The following is a 27100-nucleotide window of genomic DNA, read 5'->3' as shown; positions in this document are numbered from 1 at the left end:
CTGCAATATTAGTTTGCTTATGCACCTCCTTGTTCCATCTAGTGCCCTCTAATGATGGTTGTGATCCAGCTGTGTTCTTGGACACAAAATAACTCCCTATCCTTGATGTGGATAGCGATGAAGAACTGGGTAATGTAGGAGTGGAACCAGCATAAGAGGCACTTTGTTTGCGGATCTGCGGGCCACGAAGAGATCCCACTATATTCTCAAGTGCTTCTTTTTCTTCTTGAATATCAATAGGAGCTCCTTGAGATCAGCTATGGCTGCTCTCATAGCTAATTTCGCCCTTCCCAATTCAATTTTTTCTTTTTAGTAGCTGCAAGTAGGGCATTGATGAATCTTTTTTTCTTCTTCAGTTACCTTGCAACAAGGAGTTGAATCATGTGTCTTTATGGCTGCAAGGTGGCATTTGAAGTGGTTTATGCCTCCAAAAACATGTTTTTCACATGGAATGCATATAACCTTCCCAACATCATTTGGAGCTTCACAGGCATACCGCCATGCTTGATCTTTTGCATTTCTAGTCCGAGTTCCTATATATCCAGATGGGCATGGAGTTTGTGGCCACTCTTCCTATGAACTTGTCATGCCTTTTAAATGCTTAACCACTACCCTACACATAAATTTATAGAAAAAATGAATAAACAAAGTTAGAACTTAGATTGGTGAACTAAACAGACATCTAGGGTTTATTTTTAAAAAATCTTACATATTCTTCAAAAAAATTTGTCAAACATAGAGCTGAATGGCTTTCAAATGATTCAAACATAGAGTTTAAATGCTTTCAAATGATTTGAATTCATTCACAAGCAACAAGAAAACAATAGAACAATTTGTAAAAGTATAAAAACAATCTCATCAAACCTACCTGGGAAAGAGATTTGTCTTTTGAAACCGGTTGGAATCCTCTTCAGTCCCACTCAAATCTGGCTTCAATCGCTTGCAATCACCTAAGAATACCTTGGAACCCTTCTCTCCCCTCCTCAAGCCTCTGATCGCACAAAAGAAAATTGGTGTTCCAAAAATGAAAATTTCTGGCCTATATTGCTCCTAATAACACGTGACCAAGCTTTCCTTTATAACTCTGGAGTTTTTACCAAAAATTGAGAAATCGATGATTAGTTTGCGATTTTTTGGACTTGGCTGAGTTTTTGAAATGGCGAGATTTTTCTCCAAATACTTGCTAGCCAAGAAAACTTAGCGATTACCTACTAATCGCAGATTACTCTGTGAGTGTGCCAACTATGATTCTACCCATCAATGGTTTCTTTCAGCCATTGATGGCTTCTCCTTCATGTTGGGCAGTTTGTGTTTATTCAGGATTGCTTGTTTCAACATTGACACAAATTTAACCACCGATAGTACTTTAATTATTGACGGGAGGTTGTTAACACCAATTGGATTTGCCAAGATGCATGCAGAGTCGGTGGTCTCATTGAGGTCATGCTGCTAGTCCTTGAGTGTAATGTCCCCAAATAGGGATAAATGAAAAACAAAAACATTTTCAAAATATTGAACAAAATTTTTGAAAATTTATTTGCAATAAAATATCCTTCGACATGATTTAATTCATATTATCTATTTTTTTCTACTAATTTATAGAAATTTCTCTGCATAATGTTTTTACAGAAAACACTCTAAATCTGCCCAAAATTATTAGATATAAATTTATATTATTTTTTTGAGATTAATATGATCACTTGTACGCAGATTGATGCTCAAATACCTCAAAAATGTCTTCAAAGCCCTACCCGCCCTTGCCACAACCCTTAAAAAACCAACCCTAGGTCTCAGAATGACATCCCACTTGCCCTTTTGATGTTGGCTTCAATGATGCTTAGAAACATGCATACATATTGCTATAGTTTGTCCGCTCACATGTGAATCAACAAATAAATAACGAATTTTAATTTCTTTCATTGTCAATGTGCATATCTTATAAAAATTACAACAAAAGCTCAAAGGTTGCAAATTTCAATTATAAAATGATAAATCCATAAAAAATATACCATTATGAGGGGAGTCCCAACTGATCTCTCTTGTGGCTCCTCATTAATCAATGTGGTGTCTTGTAGATTAACATCCCATCACAAAGATAAGGTTTATTGATCTTCAAGTGACAAGGCATTTAGCATAGGTACCAACTTCTTTGCTCCTCGTCAGGGAAACTTGTTTCTCTTAGAAAGAGTGGATGAGGCTATTTGTGGACCAATTTCTCTTTACAATACAACCTGTGGCAGGGGCTGAATGGAAAGAATCCTCAATATAGGTGTATCCATGTTTAGGATGGGAGCGAGTTTGGGAATCCCTTATGAGAGGGGTTTTAATAAATTTTTCCTAAAACATTTCTATTGGGTTTTAATATTTTTCCTTTAAAGTTATTTTTGTAGGGTCAAAATAATTTTCCAAAAAAAATATTATTTGGGTTTTAATAAATTTTTCCATAAGAAATATTTTAGATTTTGTAGCAATTGTTTTTGGCATAAAACCTAAATCCGAAAATTGGATTTCAAGTTGTGGGTTTTTTGGGGTTTTAATCTTTTCCCATTCAAAAAATATTTGTGGGGTTTTTGTAATATGTTTTTTCCTTCATGAATTTCTTTGGAGGATTTTTAATTTTTTTTCCAAAAAAATATTAAGGAATAATTCCTGAATTCCCTTGTCAAGGTTTCTGCAGCTCGGGAGGGCTCTTTGGTTTTTGTTGGGTTTTACCATTTTTCCTAAAAATGAATGTTTTGTATGCTAATCCGTGTCTTAGATTTTGTGCCAGCTATATGTTTGGTTTTGTTCAATTTTTCACCTCAAAAATCATGTTTGGTTTTGGTCAATTTTCCTCAAAAATTGTTTTCCATTTTTTGTAATTCCCTAACTTTGTGTGGGGATTTTCTATCAGGTGTTCTTGTTTTAGGGTTTTTACTTTTTTTTTTCCTGAGAAAACAATGCTTTGTTATCTTCAAATCAAGTATCTTGCAGTTTGGGCCATCCTATTCTCCTGCAAAAGTTTGGAGGGTTTGCCAAATTTTCCTCAAAATCATGGCAGTTGTTCTCAATATTTGTCTTCATCTAAAACGAAGGTCGTTTGTGTTATCCAAAAATAGGTTTGATGTATTTTGAATATTTTTGATAAGAGATTTTGCAAATTCTGGGAGAGTTAGTGATAGACTCATCTCAGTGACAAAGTCAGCGCCAGGCTCTTGTCTCTTGTTGCAGATCACTCTAAAGGAGGAGACATCCTTATCTGCTTTTTTTTGGCTACTCTTGGTCACTGACATTCTGCAAATCCAAGGAGGCTCTTAGTAGTAACACAATGTTCTGAATGGTTTATGACCATAAGACACATACAATCTTCCACAAGTTAGTTGATAAAATGACTTTTAAGGGAGCTTATTAGATTATTTTTAGTATCTTAGGTTCTTGCTAAACTTAGCTTGTTCTTCTAGAACCATTAGTTAATGGTCATTTAGACTTTATTTTTAGTTTTCTTAGTTTAGTCTATTTTTAAACATATTTATTTAGACAACTTTGCTTTTTAGTTAACGCTTATTGTGTTGCCCTTAAGCTCATTTAAGGGTGCATTGTCAATACAATTGATAGTTCCATTTTTTTAAGGTTTCAAAAATGCAAGCACAAAATGTATATAGATTAAAAGAAGATAAGGAAAATTTTCTTTTGTTGAAACTTTGAATTGAATTATGGAAAAAGTAAAGAAGCATACTTTAAGCTTCATTGTTGTCCTACTTCTCCTCACTGCTCACTGCTCACTGCTCACTAAGGCTGCACTTTGCTGCTTCACTTTTCATACATCAAGCTACACCTTGCTTTTTACAATATTTTTTTTGGTAATGAAAAAATAGTCTGTAATGGAAGAAAGCTATCTTTTGTTCTTTTTGGTCCAATTTTGGTTCAAGGGCCACAAACCAAGACAATAAATTAAATTTCAATTCAATTTGGGCTCTTTATCTTTTTCTTATTTCTTTACTTTTTGGGAAAAGGATGACCTGCTAACCTCATTTGTTGTTTCTGTTTTCTATGCATCTCCAAAATGTTTATGTTTGTAGTTAAGAGTCAGTTGAGCTTTGTGAGGCAAACCTTTTGCAATGCAGTTATGTTCCTAAAAGGTCAAGGAAGGTATCTTTGTGGAACATAGAGCAAATGTGGCTGTCTATGTAAACCAAATTTGTCTTGATAGGTGTATTAATGGAATACAATTGCCAATTCTTAGGAGCTAATATACTGTCAAAATTGGTTGATTTCTATATTATATCTCTTAAAATATTTTCTATCTTGAAGTGTTAAGAGTCAATCCTAATTACAATCAACATATATCTTTTAAAATGCAATATTTAATCCATTACAACATAAGCTCCGCAACGCTGCAATTTGTAGTTATCAATACTTAATTACCACAATGGAAAAATTTGGGTATTTAAAGACAAACTTAGTTTGCTATAGTTGGAGGTAAAGAGTAGCATTTACAAGCCTTACACGTTTCATGAAGTAAGTGACATTGTGTAATGATCTGATTTATGTTCTAGTCTATTTCCAATGTGTGTGAGGAGATCCAACCTATGTTAAAACCTATATCAAGAGAATGCTAGGATAATAAAACAACACAAAAATGTTGAGAAAATTAAGTACACATTTTTCTGTTAATTTTGGTGCAAAACTTGGCATGTTAGCCCCTCACAAATGTTTGAAGGACAACAATGGAGTGCTTACTCTAGCTCTTGAGGCAATTTTATGTTATCTTCAATCAAAATATAATGATTTGTAAATGGAGAGGATATTTCTCTAAAAAAATGCTCTCAACTTGGACACTTAATGTTTTAAAATGAATGTCAAATTAATAAAGACAAGTGTACATCAAGAAAAACACGTATACATTCTCACCATTTGGATATAAGAAATAGAAACATATACATTAGACATACAAACACAATATGTCTTGGATAAAACCCTAGTTGTGTTAAGAGTTCAAGCTCTATAGTGTAAATAGTCCTTTGTTCCACATTTGAAAGGCTGATTACAGATTTTTACAATATCATAACAACACCCATGAGCTCCCACAACAGCTTTCCAACTCTTAACACACCTACAAGTACTCTCACCATGAAAAGACTAGCTACAACACACTTGCAAGAGTTCAAGAATGAACAAATCCACATTACAATTAGAACTAACCCCACAAATTTCATGGAGAAGAAAATCACAACCTCCCTTGAGTCTCCCATGCATGGAAAAACAAAACAAATGGAAAACGAGAAAATGAAACTATGAACTCTTCGAAAATCATGCTTTGGCTACTTATTGATGAGATTGCAGATTTTGCTTGGGGTGAAATGCGCATTTGTTGGGCAATGTACATGTATTGTGCTTGTTGAAAGCAAGTAATCACCAAAACAATTTTCTTGAGTTATTTTGAAGTGTACAGCTTTTTCCTAAACACTTCTAAAAATCTCCCATTCATTCTTAACCAACATAATGCGCCTTTATTCCAACATGACCCATCAAGAAGTGTAAAGTTGTGTCTCCTAGCTCTCTATTGATGACTTTTTTGTAGCTAGGTCGGATCCGTTCTTGGGCCGACCTAGAGCTATGATATGTTATTTGGCCTTTGACCTTATTATAAAAGATTATTGTTTAATAAGAATATAATATTTATGTTGACCTTATTATAAAAGATTATTGTTTAATAAGAATATAATATTTATGTTGATAATATAATTATTATATTATTGTGAGATGTAATTATTTAGTGAGATAATGTGATAATATAATTATATGATAATTATATTATATAATTATATTATATAATTATATATTATTATTATATCATATCGAGGGGCTCAACATTATTATAGTAATATTTAATTAATGAAAGCCCAAACTTTGGAAGTATAGCATCCCTTTGTGAATCCTATTTGTTCGGTATAAAGGAAGATTTATCTTCCTCTCTTGGATACAAAAATATAGAATATACAATCTCCTTTATTAAGGAGATGCTTTGCTTAGGGGTGATGATAAGAGTTATCATCTATGGTTGGGAAGGCAACAAATTTGATGGTTTTCCTGTGGTTTATGAGCACTGTTGAAAATCCAACATGTTATTAGAGTAAGCCTTCCTTGAAGCTTGTGAGGTTAGAAGTATTTTGCTCTTCATTTTTTTTCGAGTGTGGAAAGTTAATTCATGTTTGCATAGTTTCAAGATGGTTAGCAAGGACTTGCAAGCACCAACCTTAAATTTCCTTGAGATTTGTTGGACGTAAGGGACTGGAGAGCCAAACCCAATTGATTAGTAGAGAGCTTGGCACAACAATTGTATTTGGATAATATGAAATTTGAAAGCGAATTACCAGAAAATGCTTTTGAATTCAAGCGTCCTTACCTTTGGCACTCATCCCCACTAGCTGTGCATGCTAGTGTGAAACTATTGACAAAGATTTGGGAACTTTGGGTGTCGTGTTTTAATATTTGACTACCCCAAGGATTAACAACTTGTTGCTTCTTACAATGATAATTGAATAGATTGCATGAATAAGATGTTCTGATTTTCCTAATAAGAAATTGGTGATACAAAGGAAAAAGGTTAGTGAAGGTGGCACAATTGATACCAAAAACTTTTCTTTGGAGAAGGGCAATATGGGTGCCCACAAGAATGAAGGGAGCACAATAGAGGGCTCGGGATGCCATCTATAACGACATTCATATAGATAGTGGCCAATTACAAACTCTCATTGGTGCCCACGAGAATGAAGGGGGCATAATAGAGGGCTTAGGAAGCCATCTATGATGACATTTGTATAGATTGTGGCCAACTACGAACCCTTATTGGCTGGTGGTTTTTCTTTAATTCATTAGTCGTGTGGAAATGATGATGATAACCTTCCCATGGTTGTAACTATGGTATGAGCAACGGAGGAGTATGATTAATATTTTTGAAGGAGTCTAAATAGATTCTTTGTGTAGTAAAATAGAGTCCGGGAGAAAAGAAAAGGACCAATACTTTCAAATCAATAGGCTCCCTTAAAATAGTTTTACTATCCCACTTCGCTGGTTGCAGGATAAACCTTGTTAAGGATGCAAACAAATGAACAATTGTTTGGAGTATGGCTAGACATTATATTAACTTAAAAAAAAAAAAAAAAAAAAAAAATTAAAATTGTTTGGAGTAAATATCATAAGAGTTAGATATGAATATGGTTCATGGAAATTATGACCACAATGTCACTAGTGATGAAGACTCGTGCTAGTATATGTTGATATAAAAATCCTACTTTCAACGAGGCATAGAATCATCATAATATTCAATGATTTAGACCCTTGAAAAGAAGAGTTGTAATTTGAGGACTACGAAAGCTAACAGAGTTAGATACTAGGTGTGTAACTCAAACCATGTAGGGTTCTGTAAGTGAAAGGGATGACCAATTAGCAATTGTCCCTACATGTGTTGCTAATGTTGAAGCAAGAAACTCACGATTGATAGACAGGTTCTTTCCATTACAAAGACTGAACAAGATTAAATGGATGAAAGGATAACCTAGGAATACAATTGATAGTAATTGAAGACCAGGCCCATAGCAATCATATTAACATAAAATTATGTAGTCTCTAACCTGATTATTTTCGCGTGTACGTGACATAGGGGGGTGAGAAGATTGCGCCAACATCGATCAAAGGAAGTCCTGCAACAACATATTGGTTATACATTTGCTCAAGGGTATTGGTTATGAACAACTTGCTATATATGGATATTCTTGTTTGCAGTGCTGGCAAAAACTAGGGAAATCCAATATTTTTCAAATTCTCTGTGTGTGGTTGTTGTAAGTGCCTTCCAAAGAAACCTGTCAAGTTAGATATTGTTACACTGGAGATTTTTCCAACAATATGAATGTGGTTTGATTTCATATTATTCCTTCTTGGTGTGAGTTGCTTCTAGCTCAGTTGGTATCCTTCTCGATATTTAAGATGACTCAACACACCATTTTGCATTCCTTGAGGTGGTGAGAGCATGCAAGTAGTAATGTTTGTTGAGATGAGAGTCAGTGAAATACCAACCCTTACATAAATAAAATTAGAGAATGTTGATTAGTAATGAAACAAGGAATTTAAATAAGGAAGAGTTTTGTCGTGGCAACACAAAGGAAGCCTTATGGAGAGAAATTGTTACTTGTCTCAAGTTGAAGGGGAATTTAATTTAGAGCAGGTGATTACAACCTGAATAAGCTGAGAATTGGACAAGGGGAGCACATCATGTTTGAAGTTTGATATCAGATTTAGAGGGAATCTAACATTTCATCGGAAGCAACCTTGGATGAGGAGGTCAAAAGGTTGATATTTGTTTTAGAGAGAGCTACATCATCATGAAGACCTTGTTAATGAGTTCTTCTCCGAGAGGGAGAAGCTCGAGGTACAATCCCTTGTAGAATTTTCTTTGTGAGAGAAGTTTGAGGTATCAAACCTTCTAGCATTATTTTTTGTGAGAGAAGTTTGAGGTATTATCAACCCTTCTAGCATTCTTCTCTGTGAGAGAAGTTTAAGGTATCAACCCTTGTAGCATTCTTCTCTGTGAGAGAAGTTTAAGGTATCAACCCTTGTAGCATTCTTCTCTATGAGAGAAGTTTGAGGTAGTATCAACCCTTCTAGCATTCTTCTCTGTGAGAGAAGTTCAAGGTATCAACCCTTGTAGCATTCTTCTCTATGAGAGAAGTTTGAGGTATCAACCATTGTCGCATTCTTCTTTGTGAGAGAAGTTTGAGGTATCAACCCTTGTCGCATTCTTCTTTCTGAGAGAAGTTTAAAGTATCAGCCCTCACTCCAACCTATAGTAGTAGCCATGATGGTATGTCCTTTGGGAGCAACCATGATGTTTGTCACCATGTGACTTGGTTGTTCAAAAGGAATCCTCCCTAGATAAAAGGGAGTGTTGATTTTTTGTAGCTAGGTCAGATCCCTTCTTGGGTCGAACTAGAGCTACAATATGCTAATTGGCCTTCGACCTTAGTATAAAATATTATTGATTATTAATAATATAATAATTATATTGATAATATAATCATCTCTTTAATAATATAGTTATGTTATTTTGTGATAATATAATTATAGCAATTATATTATTATCATATAATTATTATATAATAGTATAATAATTATTATATTATGTTGAGGTGCTCAACATTATTATATTAATATTTAATTGATGAGGGCCCAAACTTTGGAAGGGTGGCATCCCTTGTGAATCCTATTTGTTCGATATAAAGAAAGATTTATCTTCCTCTTTTGGATACAAAAAATAAAAGAATATACAATCTGCTTTATTAAGGAGATGCTGTGCTTGAGGGTGATGATAAGAGTTTATTATGGTTGAGAAGGCAACATACCTGATGGTTTGCCTGTGGTTGATGAGCACAATCAGAAATTCAACATCTACGAACCATAGCAGGAAAAAAAATGTTTGGGCAAAAAATCAACAAACCAAAAGTTTAATATACAAAAAAAATTGGTGATTTTTTTTTTTTAAAAAACAAATTGGAGAAAAAAGATAAACTTTTTTTTTTTTTTGAAATTTAAGGGTATTTCCATGGTATAGATATATAGAGAGCAAATGAAATAGAGAGTTTAACCCATAAATTATAGAAAGTATGAGTTTTTTTGTTAATATTCATATCACTAATTACATGTATTGCGCAAAGAATGCTTACACAGTGCATAAATAACAACTAGATGGTTACATTGGACCAAAGTTCTATTACAATTTAGTTTGTAGAGAGTCAACTAAGTACAAAGTTCCAAAAATCAAATTTAGCCAATTGGTATCTCTACTAAAAATAGAGCTGTGTTAGAAGGCTGTAAGTCCTAGTGATGAAGCTCCTAGTTTAGAACCACTCTTAAGTCATTCAACCTCATGACTATCCAAGTTGGCCTCTAGGATCTCAAAATCCCTCGGCTGAAAAAAAAAATCATTAATAAGGTCTTTTTGTTTTGAGCAAACATCATAAATTATGAAGCAGGAATCAATTGGTTCATATTTGTGATTTGCTAGTACTTGTAATTTCTAGTATAGTGTGAAATAGGATTAATATTAGGAGTTTGATGGGGAAATTATATGGAAGAGGAAGCAAATGCAAAGTTCAACATAGTAGGTTTTGAATCAAATAGCTCAGGACAGACTCACAGAGTAATAGGAAGTTCTTTGGAAATAGAGTCTTATATCTGAAAAGGCCATAAATGATATTGGAATGTTCTCATTGATAACTATTTCAGCAGATTTATAAAATACTAAAGGCTGTGTTTAATATAATTCCATCAGATAAAAAGAAACCTGTTTAAAAAAACCTGCTAGTACAAACATGAGAGAAACTACTTGCCACAATTTTAGCTATTATTATTCAAGAATTTTTTTCTTGATTTTGCATACAAGTAGATGGAGTTAACACTTAATTACAGTGCTGGACCTTGAGTTGAGAATTTGAGAGTTTAGGTACAAGTTCTAATGCAAAATCAAAGCACGAGGCACATTCCCTTTCAATGGAACAGTAGCTGCTGAAATCTATCGGGATCATTAAAGATAAAATATAAGAGGTCTGCTTGGGAGGGATTCAGATTAGCCCCCAAGACTAGGGCAAGCTTTTTCTCAATGCATGTACTAGTTTGCCTGATAACTATTTAACATGCATGGAATACTACACTACATGTCTAAAGAATTCATGCACTTCTATTGTACTCCTTGCAGACCTTCTCAACCTTTATGTATGTGATGAGCCTAAATGGTAGTCCCTAACATTTGGAGGGCATGGATTATAAGCAACTATTCTCACCAATTAAGAAAGCATTAAGCTTGTAGATTATATAGGAAAATTAAATTCAACCAAAAAAGTATTGCTGAAGTTCATTGTTTTCAGCATCACAAGTTTATATTTTAATTTTCTTATAGGGACAACTCTGGTTCCAGTTCTCCAATGTTTATAATGTAAACAACCACCTTATATTATTGTTGACATTTGAAATTTTAAAATTGTTTTGAATAGTTAGGATCAGAAAAATCCCAAGAAAAAACATTGTTAGGTTGATATTGAGCGAATAGAGTTTCATTTAAAAAAGAGAGTTTCATTTCAGTTTAGACTGGCTTTTTATCTGGCTAATCAGATAGAAGCCCTAGTACTTGTGATATTGTATACTATTTCCCACTAAATTCTGTCTTTGGATTTATATTCATCGAAAGCATTACTACAAGCCTAAGGTAAATGACATTAGCGTGGAATATTGAGATAAAAATAACTTCTCTTAATTATTCAATGTTAATGTTCTTAACATCAAAGGCAGAAGCATATTGAAGAATGTGTCTCCATTTTAAAATTTCCTTGACATCTTTTAGAAATATATACGCATTCAAGGTCTGCACTTGTGATTTTCTTCAGCAATCTAATGAAATCTAGTGAGTCTTTGATGGTGAACCATGTCTTGGAGGCTAGCATTCAAGTATGCGCGAAAAATCAACAGAAGGCAATTTCATGAAATTAGGGTTTCGCAACAAATTGGTGGATAGTGATCGTGTTTTCTGGGAGATTTTTTCCCCATTTAAACCTATAAAATTGTTGAAAATAATGGCTGATTAAATTGTGCTTTCGGGGAACTAAAAAGTTCTTTTTGGCTGAGATTTTTTAAAGATTGCAGAAATTGGACCTTTTTGAGAATTTATGCTTTTACAGTACCAGAACTCTAATCAACCTAAAACACTACGACCTGAGTGATCTAGTTATATAGACCTAATTTTTCGGGTCATATAGATGCATGTGTTATTTAAAGAGAAAAGGAATGTTAAAAAAGTATTCTGAAAAGCAGATTTTATGCAGTGTGCAAGATTTGTTCTTTAGATTATTCATAGAAATGTCAGTCCACTAAGATGAAAATTAGAATGAAGAAATGTGGCATCTATTCTAAAACATATCATATGGATTATTCTCAATTAGCATATATTATCTGTGTGCCTATAATTGAACTTCTCATACACGTCATGTATTTTAACTAGAGACACTTGAATAGAAATTATGAGGAATATTAATAACAAATTACCAATATATCATTCTTCTATAACTCATTATTCTTCCTGCACCTCCACTTTCTAATGAACTGCTTTAATAGGTCATTGTCTACCTTGGTATGGGTAAGGTGTTTCTATGTCTGTGCACCTAATGTTTGCCCTTTGTAGCCAACCTATCCTTCCCAGTACATAGGGTAAGTAAATATTGCTTTGTTCTTTATTAAATATAGAGGAATTGGCCATTGGGAACAATAACTGAATGTTGAAAAATCAAATTTCTAAAGCCCAGCAACTGTACATTGATTTACCAATCAATTAGATCATCAGTCGACATCTTCTCTTGCCAGTGGTATCACAAAATTATTAGAAAACCAAAGGGAATTGTGCTGTAATGATATGCTTTATCTTTGGGTTCGCATGTTTTTGATGTATTGTAGATGAAGTCTTCCTTAATCTTATTGCCATAAAGGCATTATCCTCCAAGACTATGCTTGTTCTACTGGGGGTCTAAACTTTAAAAGTAGATGGCTAGTTCTTTAATTGTGTTATTTGAGGGTCTGTATTCTACCATCAATTGTTCTATGAACCTCCTTGTCAGTGAAGATCTATGTCTATATATCCATATCTGATTTGCTTTGCTAAATGGTCATGAAGGAACATTTGAGTTTTCCTTACACTTTTATTTTGCTCAATATTTGTAGTTTTTGCTCCCATACGTTTCTTCTATCCTTGATTCCTTCTACAAGAGCCAATAATTGCCATATTCTTTTAAAATTTTGCACAGATTAAGAGATGAATCATACACAATTATTAATGTAAAAAACTTGACACAACAATAAACTTTTACTGATGAGATTGAGGACGAGAAGTTTATGTGCTGCTGCTGCCAGCCTGGGAAGGAGAAGTGCTGATGAGATTGTTCCCCAGTGGCCATTTCTCTGATTGGGGGTCCCAGTAAGTGCACTGGACTAACCATAAAGAAGGCTATTGAGGTGGGACCAGGTTCGACTGCTAAAGAATGTATTGAGGAAGTGGCTAGTCTCATGAAAAGCCTGGCCAAAGCTGTGAAGGAGCTCGTATAAGTGCAGTGCTGTTTCTTTTTGCCCTTTTTGTTTTTTAGGTTGTTCCTTGTGTGTCACTGGTTCTGGTTGCTGGTACTGGTTGTTGGCTCTGGTTGTATTTGCTGGTTGCTGTTCCTTCCAGTAGCAATAAGGTGTTTCCCTTAGGGGATTTTGTACTGAATTATAATGTTTTATCTTTTAGGTTTCAGGTCCTTTTAAAACCTGTTTCTATGCTGATAATATGGACTTAATGCTTTATTTTGGCTAATTTTTGTATGGGGTTTCGGGTCCCCTCAAAACCTGTTTTTACATTAATCCAAAAACAATAAACTTTTACCAAAACGCATTCAGGTGAAGGCATGCATTGAAGTGAGTTAAAAGTGTCTTTCAGGTATGGCTAAGACCAAGGCTGTAGATTGTGAAATATATCTTGGATCACATCCTATTATGCTAAGCAAGCCTTGTTTTCTTCAATCTTGTCATGAGACTGAAACCTAAGGGATAAATTTGACAAATATCTATAAGATAAAGTGAAGACAACCTTTTGTTTGCAAAGGAAGTTCATGTGCCCAAGATGCATGTTTGGTAGGCTGGGAACTAAAAGTAAACTTTAAGGCCATGCTGGAGATTTAGTTTCTGTGTCTATCATTGAAGAGTATCTTATATATGAAAAGACCTTATCTTTATGTCTGTCTGTGTCTTTATTCCCCCGGAACTAACTGGCTATTGTTGACAATGTGCTTCAAGAAGGCTAGCTATTTTTACTGGAAATAAGTGATTTGAAATTCAAAATCATCATAAGCATAGGCCTTGTGGTCTTTACCATATTATTCTCAGCTCATCATAACTGTCACCCTACCACTTACACAGCTATTTAAAACTTCGCACTGATGTTTGCCCTATTAAAAAAGGCCATCATATGAAGCATAGTAGGCATTGTAAAATAGAAGATAAGGGACAGGTCTAAGCAAATGTATGATATGTTGAAGAAAAAACAAAAGGAAAAAACAAGAGGAATTTTCTCAAGTAAATATCTTAAAATTAAAAGTATCTTCATATAGAATTTCCCATATGGAACAAATTGAATTCGACCAAGGTTGCAGAGAGTAGTCAACGTAGACACACGCTATCTGAAATCTGAAAAAGGAGCATTTTATATGTATGACTGAAAATCTGAAAAAAGCGATGTGTTTTCTTATTTCTTTTTATTATTATTTGGTGTTTTTACTATGATATTATGTATTGTTTCTTGCATTTTTTGTCACAGGCAACAACATTATTAGGACTTATTATGGTTTATCATGACATCATTGCGTTCCATATTATTTATTACTGATGTCTAGAAATTGCAAATATCTATATAATTCAGAATGAAAGCAAATAATATTCAGTTTGATATTTTGTAAATAATATTGTTGTACTTTTCCTAGATATGGATGCCAACGTCAATGCCATGTTGAAACTACTGGAAGAGGATGCAGATTCATTTGCCAAGCGGGCAGAAATGTATTACAAAAAACGACCAGAGCTCGTGCATTTGGTTGAAGAGTTTTATAGAGCATATCGTGCTTTAGCAGAGAGATATGATCACATTTCTGGGGAGCTGAGGCAAGTGCATCATAGCATCGCAGAGGCATTTCCAAACCAGATGCAGCACACACTGCTGCATGGAGACTTTCCTCAAGCATCTAGCTTGGAATGGGCAAGTGACCAATCTTTTGGAAGTCCACAAAAATCAAAGAGTGCATTTGATACTGATGAAATGCAAAAAAGTGATAATGGTCAGAAAGTAGATTCTCCTTCTCAGATGAATAACAAGATGAATAACAAGGCCATATCTTCTCCTAATGCAACAGAGGATGCAAGTGAAATGGCAAAACTACAGGGATTGAAGCAGCTGAGTGGTATAATCGAAGAATACAAGACCCTAGAGAAAAGGATATTGCAGTTGCAAGAGGATCTGAATCATGTCCAAATAGAAAAACAGAAAATGAAAGACGATTCATTGTCTCAAGTCAAACAAATCAACTCTCTTGAGGAACAATTATTTTCTTTGAAGAAGCAAAACAAAGAGCTTGACGATGAAGGGCAAGCTCTAAGATTCAAACTAGAAATTGAAAGCAAGGAACATGAACATCTTCAAATAGAAGTGCAAAATTTAAAGGCAGGATTGCAGAACTCAAACCAGGGGAGCACTGAAAAAGGAATTCAGTCTGCGGATTTTTATGAACAAAATGCAGATATAAATGATAAAATGCATAACCTTCAAGATGAGCTTAATGAGTTACAACAAGAGAATACGAGGCTTAGTGAATTGGTTATGAAGGGTGTTCAGCGGTTGGAAAAGGCAGAAGAAGAAACTCAAAATCTTCAACAGGCTCTTTCAAAATTACATGAAGAAAAAGATGATTTGATTCTTAAGCGCCAAAATGATCTAATTCTTTTCCAGATGTCTGAAAATAGGGAAAAGGATTTGCAGGTTAGGTTGGTTCTTTTGCAAGAAGAAAACAATAGGATTAAAGATGAGTTATCAGCTGGAGCTATACACTTGAAGGTAATGGAAGAGAAGACACGGAACTTAGAAAGTGAGAAGAATGCTGTTCAGCTAGAGAAGGGGCATATAATCCAGAAGACAGGCATGCTAATAGAAGAATTAACTTCTATGCGCAATGAGGAAAAAAAACTTAGAATGAGGCTAGAAGATGAGACTACTAGCAGCAGAAGGGTCAACACAGCCTTGAAAAGCTGCCAACAGGCTTTAAGAGAGTCCCAGGAACGTCAAAAAATGTTGACAGCAGAAATACAAGTTGGAACCGAGAGGCTTAAAGACGCAAATAAAAAAATAGAATTTCTAGAGGGAGAGATTTCTCAGCTACAAAAACAAAATAGCAATATGTCTGAACAAATCTCAGCTGGATCAATGTCCATCAAGGATCTAGAAGGGGAAATTTTCAAGATGAAACAAGAGAAAATTGATTTGTTAAATGCTGTTGCATTTCGTGTGGACCAAAGGAATGCTCTGCAACAAGAACTGTACTGCTTGCGAGAGGAAAGAAACGATCTAGACAGAAGATTTCAGAAAATTGAGAAGCAAATTGAACCATTAGGATTGGATCTGAATAATTTACAGTCATATTTTGTGAGTCTGCAAGAGGATAACCAAAAATTGACAGAGCTTTGCAGAGAATGTAATGATGAGAACTCAACAATGGAAACTATTTTAAAACAACAGGAGGAAGAGCTGGTGGAGAGAAAGAAAGCCATAGAAGATCTGGTGTCAGTCCATACACTAGAGGTAGAGAGGCTTAAAGATGACATAAAAAATCTGCATCTGTCATACCAGAATTTGCAGGAAGAGAAGCTTACGCTAACAACTGAAAACGAGCAGCAGAAAAACCAGATGAACATATTAGAAACTCATTTACATGACTTCCAGAAAAGGCATCCTCAACTTGAAAAAGAAAAATTGGAGCTAGAGGAGAAGTTGAAAAACACATTGGGGAATGTTGAACACCTTCGTGAGCTACTGCATGTTACCCAAGGGGAGAAAGAAAAAGCTGATTCTGACATCACAGCATGTCATAGTCAAATAAGTTATTTGAAAAAACAGGTTTCCAAATTGGAAGCAGATGGAAAGGATCTGAGGACTCAAATACAAGAAGAAACTGAAAAACGGGAAAAATCTCAAACTGAGACGGGGAAGTTAAAGCAATTATTAGATCAAATGGAAAAGAAGAATGCATCACTATCAGATGAATGCCAAAAACATATTCAAGAATTTACAGCTGTAGAAGACAGGTTGGCAAAAGCAGAAAGGGAAATACATGTACAGAATGTGGAAACTGTTTCCTTGGTGGATAACCTCTCTTTGGAAGTGAAATTTAACAAAGAACTGAGACTACAGATTCAAAAACTTCAAAACTTACTTCTTTTACCTGATATTGTGGGGTGGCAAGAGAAAGATGCACATATACAAAGCATGCAGCTGTTTGATAATATTATAGAAAAAGTCAAAATCATTCAAATGGATCGTTTGTGTTTTGAAGAAGCAAACAAGAGACTTTCGACTGTCGTGTCAGCAATGAGTACATATGTAGAACAGTTGAAAACAGACATATCTGCCATGCAATCAAAAAAACATTCCCTTGAGGAAGTGGCTACAATCAGTTCTCAGAACTTAGAGAAGTTGCAAAAGGATCTTTTAATTTCACAACATGCAGCAGATAGCCTAAGATTACAGTTGCAAGTTGCTGAGGAGAGAGGCAGAAATCTTGAAGAAGAAACAAAGAATTTGCAGTATTCTTTAATGAGTTGTGAAAATGCAAATTTGATGTTGCAAGATGAACATCACAGAACTCTACAAAATTATGATTCTGTCAGCACACGCCTTGCAGAATTACAAGGCAGATTTTGTGTTTCTGAACACGAAACCCAGATATTTCTTACTGAAGTCCTGACACAACTAAGTTTATTAACTGTCCTAGAAAGCAATCTTAGTGAAAGGGATGAGAAAATACAGCAATTGTTTGAATGGTTACAGAAGTTAGATGCAGAAAAAAAAGAGCTAGAAAATGAGGTGCAAACAGGCTCAAGAAAATCACAAATGTTAGAAGTTGAGATGAATCAACTTCAGAAAACCGTACAAAGCTTTGAGTTTGACAAGAGACATGCAGATGCATTGCAGAGTGAATTTACTCTTCTCAGTGCAAAGTTTGAACGGATGAGTCATCAAGTAGAAACTGATAGTTACTTAATAAAAGAAAAGGATGAAGTGCTTGATGAATTAAGGCAGCGGCAGCAAGCTGTTGAGGAAGAAAATGCAATATTGGCAGAAGATTTGTTAAGCACGAAGAAGGAACATGCCATGGATCAAGTGACATTGAAAAAACATCAGCTGCAAGTTTCCTTAATGACAGAGGAGATTAACCATCTCCGAGAATCAGAAAGAAATCTAGAAGAAGAAATGAAGAATCTGCAACACTCTTTAGTTAGTTCCCATGATGGGCACTTGTTATTGCAAGATGAACATCATAGAACTCTACAAGACTACAATGCAATTAAAACACAAATTGATCAATTACAAGGCAGATTTTGTGCTGTTGAACAAGAAAATACAATGTTTATTGTTGAAACACTTACACAAATGAATCTTCTTACTATATTGGAGGGTAACATCCTCGAAAAGGATGAGCATGTACAGCAATTGGTTGAAAGTTTAAGCAAGTTGCACAAAGAGAAAATGGAGCTTGAAAGCAAAATTCAAAGTGTTGCTGGAAAATCACAAATGCTAGAAGCTGAGGTGCAGAAACTTCAGGAGGTGATGCAAACATTCCTTGAAGAGAAGAGACATGCAGATACATTGCAGAGAGAGTTTAAGCTACTTAATGAAAAGTGTGAGCAAACTACCCTTCAGCGACAAACTGGTGATGACATGTTGAAAGAAAAGGACAAGCTACTTGGTGAACTAAGGCAGCAGTTGCAAGCTGCTGATGAAGAAAAGATAACATTGTTGAAAGATATGGAAAATGTCAAACAGGAGCATGCCAAAATTCAAATGACTGTGAATGAATTTTCACAGCAAATGTCCTCATTGACAGATGAGAATATTCATCTCAAGCAAGAATTATCAGATGCAAACGAAAACAAGACAAAAGAAAAAGAGGAATTACATGGTATGCAAAGACAGATTGAGATTCTTAGCGAGAAGTTATCTTCTAGTGAAGTGCAGGAAAAGAAGCTGCAGAGTGATGTTTTACAGTTTCAAGAAGAAGGAGATGAACTAAGAAGTCAATTGCAAAATCAAACTGACCAGGCTACTATGTTGGAACTAGGTGTAGAGGAAATGTTTGAAGCCCTGCAATCTACTCTGCTAGAGAATGTACTGTTAAAAGATGGATTTCAAAAGATCTATCATACATGTCACTTGCTTCAATTACAGAATAGGGAGCTTGAAGAAGAGAAGATGAAACAAGATGCTGAGGCAACAAATCAGGTTGCTCACATTAAACTGCTTGAGCAAAACATTGGTGATCTGGAAACTGGGAAGAACAATGCAGTAGCTAAATTCACAATGTTATTCAGCCTACTTGGCCCCTTCAAAGAAGACTTATGCATGTTGAAACAAGAAGTTTTGGATCAAATGAATGTCCTTAAAATGGACACTCACAAACTTAAGGTAATATCACTAATTTTTATAACCTTGCAAAGAAATAGACTGTTTTATGGTATGTATTGGTGTTTTTCAAAGCACACATTCTCCTTATTAAATAAGAAAAGTTGATTTTCATGCACATTTTCATCTAGCAATGCAACTGAAACATGGAAAGGATGCACTTCTGAAGAAAAACTTACTAGATTTTGGAACTTCTCTTCAGGATGATCTGCTGGAGTTGCTTCAAGATGCTAGAAGAAACTTGCAAGAAACAAACATGGAAAAGAAAAGTCAAGTTTATGAGTTGCAGAAACTGCATGCACAGATTCGACATAGTGGCAGAGAGTATGAAGAGAAAAATCAGGCTTCAAAAGATGAGTCACATGGAGCTGTTGCAGAAAATTCTGATTTCAATGTCAGGTTAGATGATCCATTAAATGGGGAAATGCTATTAGAATCAGGAAACAGTTCACACAAAATGGAACTACATGAACATGCAGAAAATCCTGGTCAACTACAGAAGATGATGATTATTCAGGATGGACAACACCTACAATTGAAAGAGGTGGAAAGTTTAAAGGCTGAGCTTGACAAAACAAAAAAGCATCAAATGCAAGCTCTAAAGCTGCTTGAGTTGTTCATTGGTCCAAAGCCAGGTGGAGTATCTTTAGATGTGGAAAACTGCCAATTTGCAGAAGATAAGCTTAAGGAAATCTTCCAAGAAATGCTTTTCTTGAAACATGAAAATGAGAAGCTTAAAGATTATACCCAGCACATGTCATGTGAGATTGACAACTTTGAGGCCGCTTTAGGTTTGAAGTACAAAAAAAGGATCAATGATGGCTCCTCACAATCACACAGTCATAGAAGAAAATTGAACCATAAGACCAAGCATATTGAAGACAGGAGCTGTACACCTAATGGTGCAACTGATTGGGAGCTAAATAGAGAGGGAGATAAGTTTCTGACATTAGAGAAAGGATGTAAAATTGAATGTCAAAATGAAGTGTCCTTCGAGAAAGAGAAAATGTTTCATGAAAAATGTGACATAAAGGTTGCAGATTCTTATATGTGCAGGGATAAGGGATTGCTCCCAATGCATGAGAGTGTTCTTGACGTGGATTCCACGACTGGCAAAAATAAGACCGTTTTGGAAGATTTTGAGCTTTTCCAAGAGAATCATGCCAGGCTAGAGAATCGAGTTAAGGAACTGAGTGAAAAAGGCACAGTTATTGATGTCAAGTCTACAGCAGCACACGACCTGGCAATAAAGTCAGTAGAGATGCAACCCTCAATAGTAGACATAGAGAAACTGAAATACAAGATAAAAGGATTGCAGGCTCAAGTAAAAAACCTACAGCAGGAGAATAGTCAACTTCAAGGTGAGACTATTAATAGCAGAAAAGTGGATTTTCAAGAGCTTTCCCATAGTAGGGAGGCAGAGTTGTTTGATGTGGAACCATTGGAATTGCAACAGGAGAAAGAGGTGGTGGTTGATGAATTGAAAATCTCGGTAGAGACCAATGATATAGGAGAACTAGATATCTTGCAAGAGGAAAACAGAAAATATTGGACCCAGCTTGATTTTGTCAATAAAAAAGTTCAAAGCCTTCAAAATGCTATTCAGGAGTTGCAACAAAGGCTAAAGAGTGTCAAGCAGAAGAACAAAAAACTGAAGGATGACAGATGGTACAAGGGATTGGATTATAAGTCTCTTGAAAAACAGTTAAAAGAGCACCAAGGACAGCTCAAGCAGTTGGTAGAACACAACAATAGATTGAGAAAGGATGTCAAATATGTATTTGCTTGTATTAGCAGAATACAGGAGGATAAAAGTGGAAGAGAACATAAATCGGATGAAGAGACTTTAATCAGCTGCCACCAAAATGCCAGAATATCAGAAAGATTAGAAAGTGGTTCAGAGAAGGCCCGGGTTTTGGAATCGGAGGTTCAAAGAATACGTCTTACCCTCGTGAGGTTCCAACAAGTAGTATTGGATGAAGGACCCAAGATCAAAGTCCCATTACGAACCTTCCTTGTTGGAAGCAGCAAGAAGGAACGTCCTCTCAAGAAACCATCATGTTGTGCCTGCATGCGCCCTCCTACCCTCAACTAGACAAGATGTAGGCTGAGGTGATACCTTAGGGTGGGGCTGCCTGCTCAAAACTCTGAGGCCCTACGGCCAAGAAGCCTGTGTTCACTATCAATATAGCCTAGTGGGTGGACACCTGTGTTCACTATCACTATAGCCTAGTGGGTGTTTTGTCCACGCATGAGCTAATCCTCACAGTGAAGACAAACACACATCCACTAGCTAGGAATCAAGACTAATCAATCAATACACACATTTTATCCTACCGTAAGCTAATTCCTTCCGACTACTCAAGCGAAGCTAAAATGTAGTTCTTAATGTTCATATGCAGTTTAGTTAATCAGACATAACTCAAGGATCATGTGCCACCCAATGTGTAAGGTCGGTCTCCTTTGAGGACCCTTGCTATGTTTAAATCATACTCACCAATAAGGAGTTCTGTATTTTATGCTGTTGCTCTTTCCAGATTCTGTCAGAAAAATACCCCGTCATACATGCATCAAAAACTAGTGTAGCGTTTTTCCCTTTACAAATAATCTTTAGGTAACTTACATTTCAAACATCTTGAAATAATTTTTAGAAGCGAATATATTCATACATGTACATATATTGCAGCCACTTCAGGTTATGAAATCATTTTGTAGGAATAAGGGAGTTCTGCATTTATCTTACTTATTGTTCAATTGTATATCTGTTTCAGTGGCAAAGAAATTTTATACTGCCATTGATTACGGTACAACCTCTCTGGGTCCCTTAACAATTGGTCAACCTCTTCGTTCAGGTGAAGATGTTCAGACGTTAGTGTTTTCAATCATGTATATGTTTTGTGAAGGTTATGTCTTTACCCAAGTTCACATTAATTTCATAAATTTCAGTTCACAAGCGCTAGGAACTGAACGGGTGATCTGTTTCATTTACGGTCAATTTTATCCCATGCAACTTGCTTATAAATCTTTTTTTCTCATTTTGTATACCATTATAGTCAACTCCATCCAAATGGTGCGTCGTTATCTCTATTTTAAAATAGAACCTTATGCATGTGTATGTTTAATATGGAAGTGGTATTATAATCTCTATTGGCAAATTATTTAAATTTGAGCACGTGAGGTGGGCAGCTCAATTCTCTTATACCATTTTATTATTTTATGATGAAGGGGATAGACCAATATTAAAAGAAAGTACTAATGACAAAACAAAGTCTCTTTTTTTTTAAAAAAAAAATTATTTTATTTTTAAAAATATACCAGATTCACGAAAACATTGTAAAATTTTTGTTGTTTTTCGACTACAAACTATACAGATCATGAAGATCACCTGAAATTTTAAAAAAAATCCATGATATTTTCAATCTTTTGAAAATTGGTAACTGTACATTTTTGTGGGAGGATAGTCATGTCCTTTATTAAGTCCCTCTAACAAACATATCCTTATGGGTACATCTTTTAATTAAATAAATCTTTTTGTGCGTATTTGTGTCAGTGGTATACATTTGTCCTGTATATAATACTATATTAGTTTTATTTATCGTTATTGTAGTAACATACAGATACGTTTATGTATAATATGGAAATCCTTGATCCCTCTCACCATTTCACCAAGTTCGTTGCAATTCTATGCTATATTTTGATGCTTATCCTTGATCCCTCTCACCATTTCGCCAAGTTCGTTGCAATTCTATGCTATATTATGAAGCTTATCTTCTTCGTTATTTGGACATCTCATTATATTGTTCTCTTTTCTTTTACATAATATGTTTCTATTTGATATATATACTTGATTGGGTCTATCATGATATCCTAGTAGGGTTTAAAACTTTTGTTTTTTAAATATATACAATGAACACATACATTTGCAGTTTCACCTTCAGTGTATATACAATGTGAAAGTTTTTATATATATAATTTTTGTTGGTCAACATATTTGTCTTTTAGAAAATAGCAAACAAAGAAAACTTCATCCTAATAAGAAGGCAGAGTGTTAATAAAGAGTAAGAGAAATTGTTTTTTAAACTAGTAGTTTTCTTCTAAACTTGAGAGACATAGCTTCTTTTGATTTGTGATTTCAGGAGTGTCTTTTAACCCAAAAAATAGGAAGGGAATATTAATATGTAGAGATTTGATTTTGAAATGAATGATGGTGCACAAATCAAAGGTCATCTTCTTGGTGTTCACAAAGAATGATTTGGAGATAAACAATAACTCCCTTTGTACGATTAAAGATCACATAATGAATGTATTCATGGTTTGATGTAGAAAGTGACAAAAATCAAGGAATGAATGCAAAACACAAAGGAGGACAATAATCTAAAGAGAATGCAAACAAACAAAAATATTTTAAAACAAACACAAATATTCATAAATCCCTCCTTTTTTCCCCCAATAAAATCAAGAAGTACAAAGATCGCCCTGTCTCATACAACAAAGTATACCCCACAATAAACCTTTGAATATCTCCTTTATCAAACAATGTATGTGCTTTCTTCTTATTGCTTCACACGTTTGCCTTAAAGGACAAGGGAAACTATAAAATCTAGCCTATTTCCTTTATTCACAAGGGAGATTGTGAAATTCAGCCCCTCTTTCTTTTTTCTTTTGTCTTTGTATTTAAAGATCTCCATTGATCCTTTAGTTTCCATTGTAACACCCTGCCTGGGAACCCAAAAAAAATTAACCTAAAGTTTTACTAAGTTTGCGAAACATTTTGTTGTTGTTGAAAGATTAAAACAACAAAAGACAACATAGCGGAAGCAATAACTCACATACATACAAACAATCCATAAACAAATTATATCTCTTAGGGTTCTATGACATTGAATCACATGCATAAGTTCTATTAATACTAAATTTGATACATAACAAAATCCACATCATAGAATAATCACAAGTATGAATTTAATTAAATAATATACAATTACATAAGATGCCATTTGGCACAACCAGAATGCATAATCATGTGATGTACAAGTCATAGGGTATAAAAAGATCAAAGAATATACATCATGAATATATACATAATCTCAAAAGATCTCTGATAATCATAATCAAGTACAATACTACTGAATATAACCATCCAACAGAAACACAAGATCATAATGAAAGAAACAACTACACAAGTACATCCAGCAACGACATCTAGTTGTTGGATCTCAATGGTATAAGAATGATGCAGGAGCATCCAGAGGTATAAGGGCAATCCTGTGTCACCCAAAAAAATATACTTAGACTTAGTTTTTGTTTCATGTGTTTTCATTTTTGGATACCCATTTGGGTCAAATAAAGGTTCCAACTCTCATAGTTCCACTATCAGTGTTCGTGTAAATCCTGAAAAAAATAGGAGTATGTAATTGAGCCATCATTTTGGTGAACTAGGAGGTGTAAATTGGCTAGATGGACGTAATTGTAATTTAGAGCTTTCCAGAAAAAGAATCAGGTCAAAAGGCCCCACGGTTTGAAAGTTATTGCAGTTTTTCGGGTTGTGGAGACCTCCTAAGAATGCTTCAAAGTCAGGTTAGGGGCATTAAATGACCTCGAAAAGGGCCGAAAAATGGGGGACGAGCGTAGCTGGTCCATAGGGCTATAGAGCGCTTCAAAAGCTTTTCGAAAATGTAAACGATTTGTCAATCGGAGCTACGGTTCAAAAGTTATGCCTCCTAGAAGTTCGGTTACCATTTTTGGATTCTTCTAGATTTGCGTCGACTTCTAACGCAGCTTCTGGAACCTTCTATTTGGTCGGTGGATGCCTACTAGCACTTTCTAGAATGTACTCCTAGTCCTTAACCCTCCGGGGTCTATTTAAGGAGATTTCTGACATTGTAAAAGGTAGTTCGGAGTGGAGTTTGAGAGGAGGTACTGAAAGGAGAAATTATCTCCACATTTATGCTATTGTAAGCCCTTAGGGCATGTTTTGAAGTTTATTTTCTATGTACTGAATGTACTAGCTTATTTTTTCTGTTAATACAATTTCCCCTTTTTTTGTTGTGTCCATTCTGTTCTTGGGTTGTGTCCCCATCAAGTGGTATCAGAGCTGGTTTTCCTGAGTGTGTAGACAGAGCGCCGACTGTGAGGCAGTTTGCATCAGGACTGTGTGGTTGTGGGTTTGAGTTAAGAAGATGCCTCCACGAAGAGAGCGTGGCGGAAGGGCCAGAGCTATTAATCCTGAGGAGGTTAGAGCCCTCCAAAGGCAGGTACAAGCATTGCAGGAGGAGCTCTGTAGAGGAACAATTGTGGCCACAGGTGATGAAAGTGAAGATGACAACGAAGAAGACGAAATTGGACCAGAAGGGGAATTTGACGGGGAAGTTCTAAATCATGCAAAGGAAAGGCTTTTTAGGGCCATTATTAAGTTTGGGAAAAGACCTACAATTGAAGTGGGTGTATTTTCAGGAAATATGAAACCAGATGAGTTGATCGATTGGATCAATAAACTGGAAGAATACTTTGAGTATGAGGATATTAGGTGTTGGCATTATGATACATTTTTGTCATTAGTTACAACACTTATTGGATTCTGAATGCTTACCGAGCTCTCATCGGAAGCCAGTGTTTACCGAGTAATCAAGGTAAACAAAGAAGCCAGTGTTTACCGAGTAACCAAGGTAAACAAAGAAGTCAGTGTTTACCGAGTAATCAAGGTAAACAAAGAAGCCAGTGTTTACCGAGTAATCAAGGTAAACAAAGAAGTCAGTGTTTACCGAGTGATCAAGGTGAACAAAGTAGCCAGTGTTTACCGAGTGAAGATGTACTTAGTATTGAACGAGAACTTCGTGATAACCGAGCTCCTGAGGTTATCAAGGAAATTAATTTTTACCGAGCTCAGACGGATATCAAGGAAACTAACTATCACCGAGTGACATCTCTTCTACCGAGTCTCCAGTGGTTACCGAGTTCAGAACTACTCGAAGTGTTTAGCATGGACCATGCCTTCACTTCTACCGAGTGCATGATGATGCCGAGTAACGCAGTGGACGCCGAGTATTAGAAGGACACCGAGTCAGTTCAGTGAACCCGAGTTTTTACCTTGGGCCGACTTTGTATAGAGATTTGCACTTGTTGTTTTGGCCGACCTTGCATGCATTGTTTATTTGGATGGTATATATATGTAATGTATTGTATCATTCAGATGTAAGGAAGTAAGAAATGAGATGAAAAGAAATTGCAATGGCAATAGAAATTGTGATTAATGAAACTGCGAAAGTGTGAAAGAAATACATGCGTGCGAAAGTATGTGGGCTGAATTGTGAAGATATTCAGCAAGGTCGAATTTTGGAGCAGAAAAGTTTTATCTATCACATCAAGGTGAATCAGAGCATAGCGGATCTTATCAGCAATCAGTTGTAATCAGATCCACTGTTTCATTCTAACAGGTGAATCAGTTTTTGTAAATCCTTTAACAAGGTAGACTTAATAGTCTTTTGTAAATCTCCTAACAGAGTGCATACTTTATTGTATGTTTGAAAATCCTCTAACAAGGTGGATCTAGCAATCCTTTGTGCTCCTGACAGGGCAGATCACCAGAAGTGGTCATTGTAAGCCTTAACCGGCCAACTTCATACTGCAGTAACGAAGCTTGTGGGTTTCATCCCCACCCTAGTTTTACTTTCTATTTGAAAGGTTTCTGGGTCACCAAGTCTGTGTGTTCAAGTGTTGCAAATGATTTTTGTTTCATGCTTACAGTAGGATACTTGGATGAATGGTGAATATATCAGCATACAGTTTTATTGTTTAAAATTTTAGAAGTTACTGATTCACCCCTCCCCTCTC

The 27100-nt window shown here is 35.3% G+C and overlaps 1 protein-coding gene across 1 annotated transcript in view; it reads left to right on the top strand.

The window, feature by feature from the left end:
• LOC149547825 (uncharacterized) overlaps positions 1-21806 on the top strand; it is a 30257-nt gene extending 8451 nt beyond the window's left edge. Inside the window, exons 3-4 of the mRNA XM_089791861.1 lie at positions 14529-19273; positions 19473-21806. Coding sequence (XP_089647987.1) covers positions 14529-19273; positions 19473-21365 — 6638 coding nt within the window. The 3' untranslated portion in view covers positions 21366-21806. The remainder of the gene's footprint in view (positions 1-14528; positions 19274-19472) is intronic.
• Positions 21807-27100: the final 5294 nt, after the last annotated feature.

This window comes from Cupressus sempervirens, chromosome 7 (assembly GCF_028749045.1).
Source record: "Cupressus sempervirens isolate cs-2001-9-10 chromosome 7, ASM2874904v1, whole genome shotgun sequence".
NCBI lineage: Eukaryota > Viridiplantae > Streptophyta > Pinopsida > Cupressales > Cupressaceae > Cupressus > Cupressus sempervirens.
Note: the sequence above shows the minus strand (reverse complement) of the source record. Positions and strands in the feature narration are given on the sequence as shown.